At 37.2% G+C, this 18,784-nt stretch overlaps 1 protein-coding gene and 1 pseudogene across 14 annotated transcripts in view; both read right to left on the reverse strand.

Moving 5' to 3' along the window:
* Window positions 1-844: 844 nt before the first annotated feature.
* The window catches only part of PPIP5K1 (diphosphoinositol pentakisphosphate kinase 1), a 42,993-nt gene continuing 25,053 nt past the window's right edge, over window positions 845-18,784 (reverse strand). For 11 of the 14 annotated variants that reach the window (XM_016144974.2, XM_016144977.2, XM_016144976.2 and 8 more), the window contains 3 exons: window positions 17,575-17,712; window positions 5,381-5,494; window positions 845-2,872 (listed from right to left, as the gene is read on the reverse strand). In XM_016144974.2, the coding sequence (XP_016000460.2) occupies window positions 1,944-2,872; window positions 5,381-5,494; window positions 17,575-17,712 (1,181 nt within the window). In that variant the 3' untranslated portion in view covers window positions 845-1,943. The remainder of the gene's footprint in view (window positions 2,873-5,380; window positions 5,495-17,574; window positions 17,713-18,784) is intronic. The other 3 variants (XM_036238907.1, XM_016144980.2, XM_036238910.1) reach the window with 3 other exon arrangements.
* LOC107510956 lies at window positions 12,976-14,848 on the reverse strand (annotated as a pseudogene).

Genomic DNA, 18,784 nt, shown 5'->3' on the forward strand with positions numbered 1-18,784 from the left:
ATACCTTGGATAAGGGAACACCAAAGAGGTAAGGAGTTGAGGGGCCCTAAGATATCTAGAACAGGGCTCCCCAAACCCCACCCTGCAGACCGGTACCCATCTGTGGCCCATTAGGAACTGGACTGCATAGCAGGAAGTGAGTTGTGGGCAAGCGAGCAAAGCTTCATCTGTATTTGCAGCCACTCCCCAGCACTAGCGTCACAGCCTCAGCTCCAACTCAGAACATCAGGCATTAGATCTCATAGGAGCACTGGTCCCTGGTGCCAGAAAGGTTGGGGACTGCTGCTGATATAGAGCCTATTGAGGTTGAAAACACCTCTCATTTGTGCAGTCAGGATTTTCATGGAGTTAAATGTTTGATTTTCTCCCTGCAGTGAAACCCTTTATAGCCCTAGGTGTGTCAGGAGAAGCCAAGTTGTGAAAGTGAATATATAGGCAGGGGGATATTCCAGCTCTCCTAGTGTTCTGGGTTCTCCCAATGTAAAGATGTCAAGGGGATAAAGAAAGAGCACAACCCCCTTATTTCATCTCCTAATACTCCAAAGCATCAGAGTAAAAAATTGAGAGGGCGATTCCAAGGATCTGATGAGAAGACACTGTACCCTCTGGTGCGCCACAGAGATAGAAACTCTCTTCCTTGCACTACTACTCATTGAAGACATTCTAGGATGGTGGGCTGATTGCCATAGGGACCTCCTGGGATGCCTGATATCCATATTTTTATAGCCCATTCCTCCTCAGCTACAAAGACTTTTTGACTTGTTCTGATTAATTTAGTCACAGACATGACTGACTTATAGTCATATTCATTCATGAGTTTATAAGGACATCACTGCTACTACCATTCTCATTACTTCATATTTATTGAGCACTTATAATGTTCCGGCCCCCCACTCCAATGACCTCATCACCACTCCTACCCACCCCCATCCCCATCCTCCAATCTTTGGGAAAAGCTTCATAATCACACCTGGCCCTAAAGACAAATAAGTACAAACCTCTTGGGGATGCTGGAGTGTTTGGTCTTTGGCCAGTCTGTCCCTGGCACTACTACAGAAATGTATATATATACACACATATATGTATATATGTAAGTATATACATGTATATATGTAAATATATGTATATATATATAAAATCTTTGCTCATGTCTGTACAATATTGATTTTTGCTGATTGCTTAAAATAGAACCTGATTTTCCCTACTACAGCATCTCCTAAGACAAAAAGCCCCACAACAAAAGGAGGCCCAGCTTCACAGATTTGCCAAGAACCCCCAGAGCATTTTTAGTTACTCTGAAATTTTCACAGAAATCTAATACCTATTTTTCCATAGAGCTATTGCCCAGAGGAACAGGACTGGGGCAGAGGGGCACTTGGGGATATGAAAATACCCATAAGCCCAGTCTAAAGATTAGTGGCCATGACGGATGTTTGTTTGGGAAGGGGACTCTTTTTTCCCCCAGACATTTCATATAGCCATCCTAGGCCCACCTGAGGAGTGCTAGCAAAGACAAGAGTCCCCCTGAATGCACATGTGGTCTAAGGGTACCTTGAGAAGTTGTGAATATTTCCTCAGAAAAGTGGAGACCTTAGAGTCCCCTTTTGCACTTGCTGTCCCTGGATGGCGTCTTCAGCAGTTAAGAGGCATTTCCTTTAACAGTCTAGGATTTCCTGGGATGCTTAGAGGAGGCTGGACATCAGCCCACCCCTTGAAAGAAATCCTATTCAAGTCTAATGGCTTGGTGAGGAGCCAATGGCTGCTTTGAATATGAAATTGGCCGCTCACCAAGCCCAGCTCTGGCACAGGTAATGTTCATGTCAAGAGCACTACTTCCTCAGACGATGAGATCCAAGGCCTTATGCTGGCAGGTGATTTAGCTAACAGAAAAAGCTGCTAGCTGAAATGGCTGGTATAGTGTAACAACACTAATGAGAAAATGATTAATCACATGTTGCTGGTGGAAGGGGTGAGTTCTGGTCATGGGCTAGAGACTGGCTCTGAAGGTTGGGATCACTAGATGTATACAGGGCTTGGGGAACATCCTCTCCAGGGAGCTGGTCAATCACCTCAGGAACCACCCTGGACTGCTGATTAACCTCCTCAGAGACCTCCTTGATCTGCAGGTCACTCTCATCAGGGCACTCTTGGGATGGTGTATCAATCTCAGGGATGTCCTGAGACAACAGATTGATTGCAGAAGTCTCTTGAGCTAGACTGTCAACCTCCACAGAGAACTCCTGGGATGGTTGGCTGAGCTCCTCAATGACCTCTTGGACTGGCTTACCAGCTTCCACAAGGATTTCCTGAACCAGGTTACCAATCCCTACAGGGAACCCATGGACCAGCCTGCCAACCTCCACAGGGACCCCCCGGCATGGCTGGCTGACCTCTTCAGGGTTCTCCTGGCAAAGCTGGTAAGCTTCCTCAGAGACTTTCTGGCACAGGTGGCTGACCTTCTGGTACGGCTGGCTGATCTGAGGAACCTTTTGGCATATCTGGTTAACATCATCACAGGTCTCCTTGCATGGCTGGGTGTCGTCAGCGACCTCTCGACATGGCTGGCTGACCTTTCCATGGATGTCCTGGCATGGCTGGCTAACATCAGGAACTTCCTGGCATGGCTGGCTGGTTTCTACAGGTGGATCCTCTGGGGACTGGTTTGGTTCAAAAGATTCTTGCTCCCCTTCTATGGGGAGTGCTTGTGCTCCATTCCCATAGGTCTCCTGGAGCAGCCCAATGCCTTGATGTTCTTCAGTCACATGTGAACTTAAGGAGGGTTGATCACTGAAGCCAAAATGGCAGTTACCATCCACTGCAGTAGGAGAGGAAGGACCAGCACTGGACACAGTGCTGGAAGGGCCACTGCTGTCTGTAAAGCAAAGTTAGGAGACCAAGTCAGGTAAGCCGTAGTTCAACTTCCAGGATAGATAGCCTATACTACTCATGTATTAGGGAAAGAGAATCTGAATTCTTTCTAAGTTATGTAGAGACTCCTAAGTTAGCCCAGCTCAGATACTATTGCTCTGGCCTAATGTATACTACAGGACTAGAACTAACATACATCTAAGACTCAGGAGAGAGTACTGAGGCCCACTTCATCCAGTTCTTTCATAACTATATCCTTATCCCAATTCCAAATTCCCAAGATCTCTCATTCATACTTTGGAAGCATATAATACTTTATCCCAGTGGTTCATAAATAAGGTTACATATCAAAATTATGGGAAATTTTTTTAAAATACAAATTTCCAGGTTCCATCTCTAGAGATTCTAATTCTGTGGGTTTAGGGTAAAGGTGTGGGGTAGAAAGAGAGATGAGGGCAATATATTTTGTTGAAAGACTCTCAATTAAATTTGATGGTTAAGAATCGTTTCTTTAAAGTAATCAACATATTTCTGAGGCAGAGGTAATCATTGTTCATAGCCCGAGATACAAATAAGCAGAAGAATGTAGAAAAACCTTGTTAATCGGAACAGTAGAAAGGAAAATGATTTATCCAAAGATGGAAAACTGTCATGGAATCTCTAAATGGCAGCAGTTCTTAATTGACCTTTCTGGGGGTCACTGATCCCTTTGAAACACTAACGAAAGTTATGGACTATCTTCCCAGAAAATGTATATATGGATAGTCACACTAATCTTTACATATAGTTCCTGGGGTTCATAGACTTTACACTGAAATCCATCCATATATAAAAGTTAAGACCCTGTAAGTACTGGGACACACAATGTTACAGGTTTGTGGATATTATATACATATAAAATATAAAAACTAATTTCATAGATCCTGACAGTAGTAAAATGAAGGCCTTAGTCTTCAGTTACACTGTGGGATAATTCCTACCCCAACCTCTACTTCTTTATTGACCTCTAGTAGAGTACTAATCTACTTTTCCCTTTGTAAATATAACTATATTTTGAGCACTCTAATATCAATAGATTTTGGAAATAGGGGACATGTGAATATCTTTTCATCAAAAAAAAAAAAAAACCTAGGAAAGAAGGCAAGCCTGAGCCTGCAAAGGCTCAATCAGTCATTGAGTTTGAAGTATGCCAGTTATATCTTTTTTGTAAAGGATGATGGGAGGCATGCTTCAAGCAGAAAAGAAAAGAAAAGAAAAGAAAAGAAAAGAAAAGAGAAGAGAAGAGAAGAGAAGAGAAGAGAAGAGAAGAGAAGAGAAGAGAAAAGAAAAGAAAAGAAAAGAAAAGAAAAGAAAAGAAAAGAAAAGAAAAGAAAAGAAAAGAAGGAAGGAAGGAAGGAAGGAAGGAAGGAAGGAAGGAAGGAAGGAAAACAGAAAGACAGACAGACAGACAGACATGGTTTTGAGCCAAAGAGGCTAATTCAGGGCAGAGAGATGACTCAAAAGAAAATGCACCTGATACTGAGATTAAAAAAAAAATGCTGTAAGCTAAATTCACTCAAGGATAGAAGTAGCCTTAATATTTAGCTAGTGTTGTGATTCAGGCAAATCACAGGTCAGAGCAGAAACAAAAGTAGGAGAGGGATGGGATGGGCACAGAACCCATAAACACTAAGGTCAGAGGTAAAAGAGGCAATGGCAAGGTAAATATAGGATAATCTGAAACTCAGAGGAAGAATTCTTGATGTCAGGAAGGAAAGTTTCTTCTACAAATAGAATTCCAGAATAAGTGCAAGATGTTGTGACTGTTTACCCCAATGCTAAAATATAAATCTTTAAGTCCTATCTAAATAAAATAATGAAAGGCATGTTCGATTTTAGTTATTCCCTTGAAGCAGGATGAATAAAGAAAGGATTTCTATTACTGCTGTCTCTGGCCCTCATCTCCCCTCTGATTACCACTTGTATCTCCCACTACCTTCAACTACCCTGAGAACTCCTTGGGGTCTCATTGTTCACACAGTTGCCCAAGATAATTAGTAATAGGCTAGAGATTATAAAGAAAAGATAGGAAAAAGCAGCACCTCTACATGAACTGAGAAAAGACGAGAGAAAGGACTTGGAAAAAGTAGAAGCAGATTCTAGTTTCCTCCTCCCAGCTTTTCTATATATCCAGGTTTCCTCCCAAGTCATCTTTACTTGAGGAAAGTGTAGGGACCAAATGAGGATCGGAAGAGAATGAAGTCTCCAACCCTTGTTCCTCAAAGGATCCTCCAGACCATTATCTTTTAGAAGCCTCTCCAATGAGATAGCGGGGGCATGAGGGACAGAGGTGATGAGACAGTAAACAGATCTTCCCTTCGTCTTGGAAAAGGCAGGAAAGACTGCTTCCCTGACCAACCCATTATTCCTGGTCTTTCAACCCTCATCTTCATTTCGCTCATGCAATAGGTCTCTCACCAATTTCTCCATCTCTCTTGGCCTTTGTCTAGGCAGTTCCAAAAAGACTACTTACACCAAGGAGGCTTCTCAGAGCGCTGCCGGAGTTGTAGGGTAGGTGAATGAAGAGTACGGGGTGGAGAAAATGGGCTATTCGAGGCCTGGTTGCTGTGCATAGAGTCAAAGAGGGCTGTATAGAAAGGGCGGAGAGAGAAGAGGAAAAAAGAGCACATGAGGAAGAATCTAAGAACTATAGGTTCTTAACACAAGGCAAAACCAACTTATACTTCCTCAGACTAAGGAGGAGTATCCTAGGAACACTTCACACAAACCATTCTTAATATTTTAAACTTTATATTATGAATATTTTTGAATAATATTTTTTTAAAGTTGTTGAAAGACTAGGACAATCAATACCTATACACTCATCGCCTATATTTAATACATTAACACCTGTCAACATTTTGCCATACCTGTTTCATCTATTTCTTTATGCTGAAGTTCTCCAAAATAAATGATAAACATTATGAAACATGTCACCTCTAAATGTTTAATATGTATCTCTAAAATATAAGAAATTTTTCTTACATACCCATATACCATTAATAAACGTAACAAAATTAAAATAAGACCCTAACATCATGTAACATCCAGTCTATGCTCAAATTTCATCCAATTATTTCCAAAATGTCTTTTATAGTGAGATCCAAACATGAACCATGCATTGCATTTAGTTATGTCTCCAAAGTCTCTTTTAATCTAGACCAGTGTCCTCCCCCCATTTATTTTTTCGTAGTGACTTTTTGAAAAGAATAGGTCAGTTGTTTCACCAAATATCACGTCCCACATTCTGGATTTGTCTGATTGCTTCATCATGAAATCACTTAACTTGTTTCGCTATCCTTTATATTTCCTATAAAATGGAAGTTAGCTATAAAAAGCTTCATTAGGTGATTCAGTTTAAATAACTCTGGCAAGAGTACTTCAAGAGGTGATCCAGTGTACTTTACATTGTCTCATATTGGAGGTACATGTCTCACTGTCCTACTAAATAAGGCTAAATTTACTAAGTTAAAGTGGTGCTCACAAGATTTCACAATTGTAGTTTTTCCCTTTCTGATAAGAGGTGATCCTTTGACACCATGCGAGCCCATCAACAGTTCACCTAATTATGTTAGTATCCATTGGGGACCCTTAATAATTTTATTAGGGGTATCAAATGGTGATTTTCTAACTCTATCAATTGTACATTAGCTGGCACATCTTCTATAAAGAAGAGCTTTCCCTCTTAAACTGGGGCTATTGATTACACTGAACTGCAGTTCTTACTGAAAAGGTAGGATGCGTTTATTTCCTTTTAATTAGATTTTAGAAGAAAGAGTTGGTGAAAAGTATTCTCCAATTGTAGTGGTAGACGAGAATTATTTTATTTATTTATTTTTTATAAGATTCATTATGAGCGTGTGGATTTTTATATGTATTTTAATCGATCACAGTAAATTATTCGTTTTAATGCTTAAATATTTTAATTCTTTTGGGTGAGAGCCTTTTAGGTTGATTGCTTCCTTGCTTTTGTTATATGTCCCAGAATCACCTTGTGTTTTCCTTACTCTAGACCATGCATTCACAACAAAATTGGTTCCTGGTGAGGACAAAAAAAAATCTGAGATATTTAATTGGTTTGTGTCCATGAAATGGCCACAATACATAAATAAATATACAGTATATCTGTGATATTAAAACTTTATGCAATGGGGGATGATTAGGGAACAAATGTGTAAAATGGCTCAGGGTTGAGGGGAATGCATGATTTAAAAAAAAAAAAAAAAAAGGATAAAAACATAACCTAGACCAAGAACCACTCATTTTTCCCATGCAATCTGGGTTGCTATTAGTGGGAAATATATGTAGAGACCAAAATCTAGGTGCTAAGGGAGCTCATTGCTACTGCTTCTAATGATTAATGTTAGAAAAAGTACTTAAAAAACTCTGAATTCATATTGGTATTTTCAATTCAAATTTGACATTGCAGCATTTTAAGTTTTTTAAATTTATACTTATACCTAATTGATCTTACTTTGAAAACCCTGGTTCCTAATAATAAAAACATAATTACTCTTTTGCATTACTCTATTATATAGATGTGTATATATAGTTTTAAAATAGTAACAATACCACTACTAACAATTAAACTACTGAAAGACCATGAAAATTATTTTATAGTTCTTTTTGTTCCACCAAAGGATTTACAGTCAGAGTACAGTATTCTAAAGTTATTTGAAAAATTGTTCTCCCTGTGTGCTTATGTTACTATTTTGATACACAGTTAGGGTTATTTCTTTCCTTTTTTAAAATTTTTTTAAATTTTATGGTTTGCTTCTTTTCCCATTTAGTTCTATATTTTGAAAAAAAAATTACAGGTTCACAAGTCAAAAGGATATAAAAAGGCACACTCAGGCAAGTTGCTTTCCCTTCATGCCTTTCGGACCATTCCTTGTTGTTCTCCATAGATACCATTTTTATTAGTTTGTAGGTTTTACTTTTAGCATTTATTTTCACAGTTATGTATTTTTCCCCTTACATGCCCTCCTTACTGACACTATTAACACTATTCTGCACTTGATTTTTTCACTTAGCAATGTATCTGGAGATTACCTCTTATCAGAATATACAGACTTTTTTCATTAGTTTTCACAGATGCATAATACTCCATTGAGTGGATGTATTATATTAGTTAATCACTCTTGTACTGAAGAACTTTTGAGTTGTTTCCAAAAGTAATAAACACTAGAAATCATGCCATAATGAATAACTATACAAATGTTATTTTAAGTTTGTATAGGAATAGCTTCAGAGCAGATTCTTAAAACAGGATTAGTGAGTCAGAGAGTAATTATAATTCTCTGAGACATTACAAAATTTACCTTCACAGGGTTTATACAATTTTGTACTCCCACTAACAATGTATGGGATTGCCTGTCTCACTCCAGACTTGTCCAGAGAGTGTGTTGTCAAACTTTTAGACTTTTTCCAATCTAACAGGTGAGAAATAGTATCTCAGTATAATTTTAATTTGCATATTTCTTATGATCAAGGTTGAGCATCATTTCACACGTATAATGGCCATCTGCATTTCTTTCTTTTTAAACTATTCTTTTTTAAAAAATCAACTTTTGGAAAAAAATTAATAAATAAAAATAAAAATAATAAAAATCACTTTTGGTCTTTCCCTTATTGATATGTACTAGCTCTTTATATTTTAGGATGATTAATCCTATATGTGATATAAATTTTTTTCTTTGCTTATGATGTTGCTATTGGTTTTGCTTGTTCAAAAAATGTTTATATGGCTTAATTTATCGATATTTTCCTATTGTTTCCCAAATTTGAGTTTGAGTCATAATTAGGCTTTCCTTACTTTTAGGTGATAAAGGAAGTGATCACCACCACCCTGCTTACTTTTTGTACTTGCATAGTTTATTTTTTTTTATTTGAGGTGAAATCCACTTAAGTTAACATCTTAAAGTATATAATTCTGTGGCATTTAGCACATCCACAATGCTGTGCATCACCCATACCTAGTTCTAAAACATTTTCATCACCCCTTGAAACCACCAATCTGCTTTCTGTCTCTATTCTGGATATTTCATATAAATGGAATCATATAATATGTGACTTTTTGTGTCAGGCTTCTTTCACTTGGCATGTTTTTTAAGGTTCATTCCTGTTGTAACACATATCAGTACTTCATTCCTTTTTATAGCTCAGTAATACTGTATTTTATGTATATACCATATTTTCTTTATCCATTCATGTACATTTCAGTTGTTTCCACCTTTTGACTATTGTGAATAGTGCCACCATGAATAATTTGTGTTTAACCATCTGAGTGTCTGTCTTAAATTTTTTCGAATATATACCTGTGAGAGGAACTGCTGGGTCATATGGTAATTCTATGTTTGACTTTTTGAGAAACTGTCAAACTGTTTTTCACACTGGCTGCACCAGTTTACATTTCCACCAGCAGTGCACAAGAGTTCCAGCTTGTCCATGCCCTAACATTTATTTTGTTTTTGTTTTTTTTTCTTTAAAATTATAGACATCCTACTTGGTATTAAGTGGTATCTCATGGCTTTGATTTGCATGTGACTACTAAGGGTGAACATCTTTTCAAGTGTTTCTTGGCTACTTGCATTTCTTTGAGGGAAGGTCTATTCAAGTTCTTTGTCCATTTTTAAATTGGGTCGTTTGTCTTTTTGTTGTTATATTCTGGACCCTCATCAGATATATGATGTGTAAATATTTTCTCCTTTTCTATAGACTGTCTTTTCACTTTCTTGTAATATACTTTGATGCACAAGTTTTTAATTTTGGTGAAGTCTATCTATTTTTTTTTCTTTTGTTGTTTGTGTTTGGTCTAGAATCAATTGCTAAATCTAAGGTCATGAAGTGTCGGGGGCTGTTTTGACTAAGATGGCTGCCAGGCCGAAAATGGCTGCTCAACAGCGGTTCCCGCCAAGGCCATGTAAGCCTCCCGGATGTATCTGCCTCGCTTCCCGCCAAAGGGACTTTCTGCGGGTCTTTTCGCCCGGCCCCTTTGTGTTACACAGTATCTCCTGACTGCCTCTGGCCAATCAGCCCCGCTAACGCAACATCACCCGATCACGCCCTATATAAGCCTGCAGCGAGCCTTAATAAACGAGACTTGATCAGAAAGCCTGTCTTGTCTCCATTCTTTGCGTTGTCTTGTCTCCCTCCCCTCCCCATTCTGTCTTAGGGTCCCTGTTGACTGTCCCGCAGGCCAGGACAATGAAGATTTATCTTATGTCTTCTAAGAGTTGTATAGTTTTAGCTCTTATATTTAGGTCATGGATCCATTTTGAGTTAATTTTTGTAAATAGCATAAAGTAAGGGTTCATCTTCATTCTTTTGCATGTGGATATCCAGTTGTTGAAGAAACCATTTATTGAAGGAACTATTTTTTTGCCACTACGGTCATGGCACCCTTGTTGAAAATCAACTGGCTATAGATGTATAGGTTTATTTCTGGATTCTTGATTCTATTCCATCAGTCTATATCTTTATGACAGTACCACATTGTTTTGATTACTGTAGCTTTGTAGCTAAGTTTTAAAATCAGAAAGTGTGAGTCCTCCAACTTTGTTTTTCTTTTTTGATATCCTTTTTGCTATTCAGGCCCCCTTCCATTTCTATATGAACTTGAGGGCTACCTTTTCCATATCTACAAAAAACCCTTTTCCACTTCTGCCAAAAAAAAAAAAAAATGTATACTGGAATTCTGATAGGGAATGCATTTAATCAATGATCATTTGGGGACGTATTGCCATTTCACAATATTATGTTTTACACATGAACATGGAATGTCTTTCCATTTATTTAGGTCTTCTTTAATGTATTTCAGCAATGTTTAGTAGTCGTCAGTGTACAAGTCTTTAAACTTCTTGGTTATATTTGCTCCCCGTTATTTTATTCTTTTGGATGCTATTATAAATGGTATTACTTTCTTAATTCCCTTTTTGTTCATTGCTAGTATACAGAAATACAATTGAATTTTGCAAGTTGAGCTTGTACACTGCAATTCTGCTGAATTTATTCATAGTTCTAGTAGGTTTTTTTTTTTTTTTGAGGTTTCTTTGCCATTTTCTCTATATAGGACCATGTTGTTCTCTGTAAGTAGAGATAGTTTTACTTCTTTCATTCCAATGATGTTTTTCCCACCCCACTTGCCTAATTGTTCTAACACTTCCAGCACAATGTTGAACAGCAGTAGTGAAAGTAGGTATCCTTGCTGGTTCCTGACCTTCTGGGCAAACTTGCAGTCTTTTACCACTGAATATGATGTATCTTGTGGGTTGCTTGTAAATACTCTTTATTGTGTTAAGGAAGTTTCCTTCTGTTTCTAATTTGCTGAGTGTTTTGTATTATGAAAGGGTATTGGATTTTGCCAAATCCTCTTCGGTATCAATTGAGATGATTGTTTTTTCCTCTTTATTCTATGAATATAGAACATTAATAGAGTATTGACTGATTTTCTTATATTGAATCATCCTTGCTTATCTGAGGTAAATCTCAATTGGCCATGATGTATAATTCTTTAAATGTGCTGTTGGATTGGTTTGTTAGTATTTTGTTGAGGATTTTTGCCCCTATATTGGTCTATAGTTTTCTTATGCTATCTTTGTCTGGCTTTGGTATCAAGATAATGCTAGCTTCATAAAAAGTATTTCTTCCTCTCCCATTTTTTTTGGAAGAGTGTGAAAAGAACTGGGGTCAATTCTTCTTAAATGTTTGGTAGAATTCACCAGTGAAGCCATCCGATCCTGGACTTTTCTTTGTTGAGAGATTTTTGCTACTGATTCCATTTTTTTCTTTGTTATAAGTATTTTCCGATTTTTCACTTCTTCTGGGGGCAGTTTTTGTAGTTTGTGTGTTTCTAGGACTTATCCATTTTATCTAGCTTATCTAATTTGTTGGCATACAGTTGTTCATAGTACTCTCTTATAATCCTTTTTATTTCTATAAGGTCAGTAGCAATGTATCTGCTTTAATTCCTGACTTTAGTTATTTGCATCATCTCTTTTTCTTAGTCTAGCTAAAAGTTTGTCAATTCTGTTGATTTTTAAAACAATTTTTATTTTATTATTAGTTTCAAGTATACAGTACATTGGTTAGACATTTATATAGTTTATAAAATAATCCCCCCAATTGCTCTTTCTCTTCACTAGCCATTACATTAATACAAATTGCATTCCCTATGCTGTGCTCCCCATCCTCATGATCATCTATCAACTATTAATTTATACTTCTTTAACTCTTCCTCATTCTCCCAGCCCCCACACCCCCCCCTCTGACCATTCCCAGATTGTCCTCTATATTTGTGAGTCTGTTTTTGATTAGTTTGGGGTTTTTTGCTTCTTAAATTCTGCATATAGGTGAGATCGTGTGGTATTTATCTTTCTCTGACTTATTTCATTCAGCATAATAACCTCTAGGTCCACTCATGTTGTTGCAAATAGTAGGATTTCATTTTTTTTAATGGCTGAGTAATATTCCATTGTACATATGAATGATAACTTCTTTATCCAACTGTCTGTTGATGGGCATTTAGGTTGCTTTCATATCTTGGCTATTGTAAATTGTGCTGCCATGAATATAGAGGTGCATAGATCTTTACGAATTATTGTTTTGGTTGTCTTTGGATAAATACCTAGAATTGTTGGGTCAAAAGGTATATCCATTTTTAATTATTTGAAAAACCTCCAGACTGTTTTCCATAGTGGCTGTACCAATTTGCAATCCCATCAAAAGTTCCCTTTTCTCCACATTCTCACCAACACTTGTTGTCCTTTGATTTATTGATGACAGCCATTCTGACAGGTGTGAGGTGTTATCTCATTGTGGGTTTAATTTGCATTTATCTAATGATTAATAACCTTGAGTATCTTTTCATATGTCTATCGGCCATCTGCGTTTCCTCTTTGGAGAAATATCTATTCAGGTCTTCTGCCCATTTTTTAATTGGATTGTTTGAATTGTTTTTTTTTTTTTTTTCAAAGAATGAGCTTTTGGTTTTGTTGACTATTCTTCTTTTCTTTCTCTCTCTCTCTCTCTCTCTCTCTCTCTCTCTCTCTTTCTTTAACACTTGTGAGCATTTAATGAACTTCCCTCCACGTGGTTTCAAGCTAGCAGGACACAGGCCCCCACAATACCCTTAATCTTCTCCTCAGCTCTTCTGCTGAAGAATTTGGCCTTCACGATGACAGGCTGCTTTGGGAGCTTTCCCTTTCCCAGAACTTTGTAGTCGCCCGATCACACCACATCAATGATAGGAGCAGCTCCTGTCTTGTTTTTGGCAGCATTTACTGGTGTCTGCTCACGGACCAATGTCCACAGTTTATTAAGGTTGACAGTTGGGCAGAAGGTCTAGTTCCTCTTTAAGTGGTAATGCCTCATACCAACCTTCCCAAAGTAACCTGGGTGATATTTGTCAAAGTTGATCCTGTGGTGATGTATGCCACCAGCATTACCTCAACCTCCCTTCCAGTGCTTGCTGATGCGGCCGTGGCCATGGCTCACATGAAAGCCCTAAAGTTTCTGGGCCTTCTTCGGTCCGGATGGCATGTCCTCAGCCAAGACAAAAGAGCCCTATTGTTTTTCTATTCTTTATTTCTTTGATCTCTGTTCTAATCTTTATTATTCTTTCCTTATGCTAGCTTGGGGTTTAGTTTGCTCTTTTTTTTTTCAGTTTCTTAAGATATAAATTTAGGTTTTTTATTTAACATCCTTCTTTTTTAAACGTAAGTGTTTACAGCTTTAAATTCTATTAGCACTGATTTTGTTCCATTTCTTAACTTCTGGTATGCTGCTTTTTCATTTTAATTTATCTCAAAGTATATTCTAATTTTCTTTGTAATAGATCTTTGACCCATAGATTGTTTAAGATTATGTTGTTTAATTTCCATGCTATTTGTGAATTTTCCCGTTGTCCTTCTATTATCGATTTCCAGCATCATTTCATTGTGGATGGAGAGGATATATTGTATAATTTCAATCATTTAAAATTTATTTAGACTTCTTCTGTGGTGTAACATATCTTGGAGATTACTCCAGGTACACTTAAAAAGAATGTGAATTCTGCTGTTATGGGGTAGAATGTTCTATATATATTTGTTAGGTTTAGTGGGTTATAGTTCTGTTCTGGTCCTCTTTTTCTTTATTGATCGTCTAATTGTTCTCTCCATTATTAAAAGCAGAGTATTGAAGTCTCTGACTGCTATTGTAGAGCTGTATTCTCCCTTCAATACTGTCACTATTTACTTCATATATTTTGGGGCTCCGTTTAATGAGTATATGTTTACAATTGTTATATCTTCTTGATGAATTGACCTTTTATCAATATGTAATGACTTTTTCTGTTTCTTGTAAAAGTTTTTGACTTAAAGACAATGTTTTCTGACAATAATTTTCCCCAGCACTTATTGGTTATTACACAGAGAACATATTTTTCTATTCTTTCATTGTTAACTTATTTATGTCTTTGGATCAAAAGTAAGTCTCTTGTAGACAGCATATAGTTGGATAATTTTTTACAAAATTCATTCTGTCAACCCCTCTGCCTTTTGTTTGGAGAGTTTTATTTATTTACATTTAAAATAATAAGTGATCAGGAAGGGCTTACTTCTGCCGTTTTGCCATTTGTTTTCTATATGTCACATACCGTTTTTATTCATTTCATCCATGACTGGCCTGTATTGTGTTGAATTGATTTTTTGTAGTGAACCATTTTGATTCCCTTCTCATTTCTTTTTCTTTATATGCTTTAGATATTTTCTTAGTGGTTACCAAGGGGATTACAATTAACATCCTAAATTTATAATAATCTTGTATGAATTGATAACAATTTAGCTTCAACAACATACAAAAACTGCTCAGTCCCTACTTTATGTTATTATTGTCACAAATTATACCTTTATACATCATGTGCTCATTAACACACTTGTAATGATTGTTTTATTCATGTGTGTGTTCATTCATATATATATAGATAGATATATATATATATATATATATATATATAAAATGAAGAGTTACAGATAAAAAAAATACTATAATGCTGGCTTTTAAATTTACCAGTGTAGTTACCTTTATCAGAGTTCTTTATTTTTTGGTATGACTTCAAGTTACTGTCTAGTGTCCTTTTATTTCAGCCTAAAAGCCTCCTTTTAGCATTTCTTGTAGGGCAGGTCTACTAGTGACAAACTTCCTCAGCTTTTGTTTACCTGGGAATATCTTAATTTTTCCTTCATTTTTGAAGAGTTTTGCCAGATATAGAATTCTTGGTGGGTAGTTTTCTATCTTCCCTTCCCCTTTCCCTTTCTCTCTCTCTCTCTCTCTCTCTCTCTCTCTCTCTCTCTCTCTCTCTCTCTCTCTCTCTCTCTCTGTCTCTCTCTCTTTCTTTATAGCACTTTTAATATGTCAAACCACTGCTCTCTGGCCTCTAAGATTTCTGATGAGAAATTGGTTGTTAATCTTATTAAAAATCACTTTGATATGAAAAGTTGCTTTTTTTTTTGCTAACGTCAAGATTTTCTCTGTCTTTGGATTTTGACAATTTTACTATGTCTCACTGTAGATCTCTTTGCATTTATCTTTCAACTATTTATATGTATAGATTTGTATCTTTATCAAATTTGAGAAGTTTTCAGCCATTATTTCTTCAATTATTTTTTCTCCCTTTCTCTTCTTCTGGGACTCTCATCATGCATTTGTTAGAATATTTCATGATGTCCCACAAATTTCTCAGCTCATATTTCTTCATTCACTTTTCTCTCTCCTTTTTGGACTGGATACTTTTCAACTGATCTACCTTTAATTTCTTCTGCCTGCTCAAATCTAAGAAATCTTCTAGTAAATTTTTCATTTCTGTTACTATACTTTTAAGCCCTATACTGTTCCTTTTTATATTTTCTATCTCTTTAATGATATTCTCTATTTGTTGAAACATCGTCCTTCTGATTTCCTTTAGTTATTTGTCCCTGGTTTCCTTTCCTGATTTAAAATCTTTCTCTAGTTAACCTAGTATTTGTGGTTCATCAAGGACCATTTCCATTAATTTATTCTGTGAACGGACCACATTGTCTTGTTCCTTTGCATATTCTATAATTTCTTTTTGTTGAAAACTAGACCTTTTGAATATTATAATGTTAACTCTGAAAATAAGATTACTTCCCCTCCTTGGGGTTTGCTTTTGTTGTTTGCCGTGGTCTGTAGCTATTTGTTTAGTGATTTTTCTAAACTACTTTTGTGAAGTCTGTCTTGTGTGGTCTCTGAAGTCTCTGTTCCTTTAGCTTATGTCTAGCTAGTATGTTGACAGGGATTTCCATGTGCCAGGAAATTGCAAATTGGTTCTGTGTTGAGGTACTCCTTCAACACTAAGCTGGACTGTTTACAGTGCCTCCTCAGCCTTCACTCCTTGCTTGTGCTGAGTCTAGAGTTCAGCCATAGGTGAAAGCTTAAGGTTTTCTCATGTCTTTTATGCTTATGTGTTCTTCTCTAGGCATATGCATGGCTTTCTAAATTACTCAGTATATGTAGATGCTTCTGAATGCCCTAATTTCCTGAAGAAACTCTCTTCCCAGGTTTTTCTCTCAGGCTTTCAGTATGTTTATTGTTTGCCTCAACAATAATTTTTTGCCCCAGACAGCATGTTGTTTTTTTGCCTCACAATGTTTTCAAGAAACACCTCCTACATAGCCATTTTTCTGCTCTGAGTGATTTCCAAGTTAGGTGAAATAAAGGTAAGCACCCAGTGTCAGTTCTTCGGGTAGCCCACAGACAAGTTAGAATAGACAAACACAATTCTTTAAGGATAAAGTTTGCTCTACTCCTTCTGGAATCAGGGACCAGGGTCCCACACTGAGAACATGGGCTACCATCTTCAACATTTCTGTCAAATTGGGGAAAGATGTGGGAGATCGAGTAAAATTACTGGAAAGCTTCCTGCCATCTTTCAGTTACCTCTTTCTTGATTCTGAATTTTCCTAGTGCTACAAACTTTTGACTACTTTCTAGAGTTCTGACAAAGTTGATTCTGACAATTTTTACTTGATTTTTTTTGGTGTTCCTGTGGAAGGACAAGCCCTTGGACCTACTTACTGCATAGTTTAATTTTTACATTTAGATCTCTGACTTACATGGAGTTTATCTTGGTATGCAGCAGGAAGTATGGATTTAATTTTAATTTTGAATGACAATTCAGTTGTCCCAACTTCATTTACTAAAAAGTCTATCTTTCCCCAGTATTTTGAAGTGCTAACTTCACTTATTTCTAGATTTAATATTTTGTTTGACTGATCTCTGTCTACTCATATACCAATATACCAATACTACACTGTTATTATAGAAGTTTTATAGAATGTTTTAAAATCTGGTAGAACTAGTAACCATTTGTTGCTCATTTCAATGTTTTCTTGGCTATTCTTGCTTGTTTATTTTTTAGTGAGAACTTCAGAATCAATTTGTTCGACTTTAGAAAAACAGCAGTAGTTCTACTGGGGTCACACAAAACTTATAAATTAACTTGGGAAGGAGTGATAGTTCTATGCTTGTGAGTCAGCCTCTGCAATTAAAAATTTTCAAGTTTACTTTTGTATATTTTTGGACTGCCTCTTTTGAATTTATTACTCATGTTCTAGGATGCATTGGAGAAGGTGCAGATATAGAGGTACAAGATAAAAGTATTCCCCATACCTGCAGATACCTGTGCTTGTGCTTCAGTGTGGCGCTGGCAGACTCTACTCAAGAATTCACTCACTTGATGCAGAGAAAGGGCATTATGCAGTGTTTCCAAGGGGTAGATGGTAGGCACCATGGAGCACCCTTCAAATCCTGTTAGAAAAGAGATGGGCAAAGTCAATATTATTCCTGCCAAATATACCCCACTGGCCAAGGAAGCATGGAGAGTCCCTGAGAGCCATCAGGAGAGTCCATGGCTTTTGGAATATGGGACATCCAAGATTCTCAGGAGAGGGAACTCTTTAGAGCCCCAACAGGAGTCTATTTCTGTCACCTCCAGATTTCCTAAAAAGTCTACCTGGTAAGGCCTCCAGGTGAATCAAATCACCTCTCATCCTACCTATGGAGAGCCTGCAATGTCTCATGGAAAAATCAACAGAATCCAAATAGGGTAAGCACCTACATTGCTCTTATAGTTTCTGGGGGGGAAAAAAAGGTCCAGAGGTAAGGGGTGAAATTATAGGTCCAAATGAAGTAGGGAGGTCATGAAGCTGGGAGGAAACAGCAGATTTTGGGGATCATGTATAAGAGAACCAGACTAAGGGGGCATGGAATCTGAGAAGGGGTTCATGCAGATCTAGGATATGGGTAGAAAGGCTAGGATATTTGAAAGCAAGCTGGAGAACATGCAATACATATGGAGCTCAGCCCAGGAAAATCACATGCGTGAACAAAGCTAGGGGATGGAAGTTCTTTCTTGGTCATTTCCATCACATCAAAGGTTCTCCCCTCTTCTTTCATGGGAAGACCCCAAAGTTGCTAGGATTTCTCTATTCCATCAGGAAAATGAGGTAAACCCCCTAGAAATAAGAATAAATACTGATTCTCTGCTCTGAACCCAATAATTCCAAAGTAGATCCACCACTCTGAGTAGGGTGAAGGGTAAAATTAAATGTGTAACCCTAATCCCAGAGCCTGTTGATGAAAAAAATGTCCCTACTGGAGGATCAAGAAGCACATATCCCAACCACTTTTTCAGTCCCCAGGCTTTTAGATGCCTCCTCTACATCTCCTTATAGGGATTAAGGGTAGGCAGGACAGCAATATCTGTGCAAGACATAGCCTCTTGTTCGCCAAAGACTAAAACCTCAAAAGAATTATACTTGACCATCTTCTAACCTCTGGCCCTTATCTGCTTCAAGGATTCAATTAAGACCTCTCTGCC

Source organism: Rousettus aegyptiacus, unplaced genomic scaffold (genome assembly GCF_014176215.1).
Source record: "Rousettus aegyptiacus isolate mRouAeg1 unplaced genomic scaffold, mRouAeg1.p scaffold_m13_p_3, whole genome shotgun sequence".
In the NCBI taxonomy this organism is placed as follows: Eukaryota; Metazoa; Chordata; class Mammalia; order Chiroptera; family Pteropodidae; genus Rousettus; species Rousettus aegyptiacus.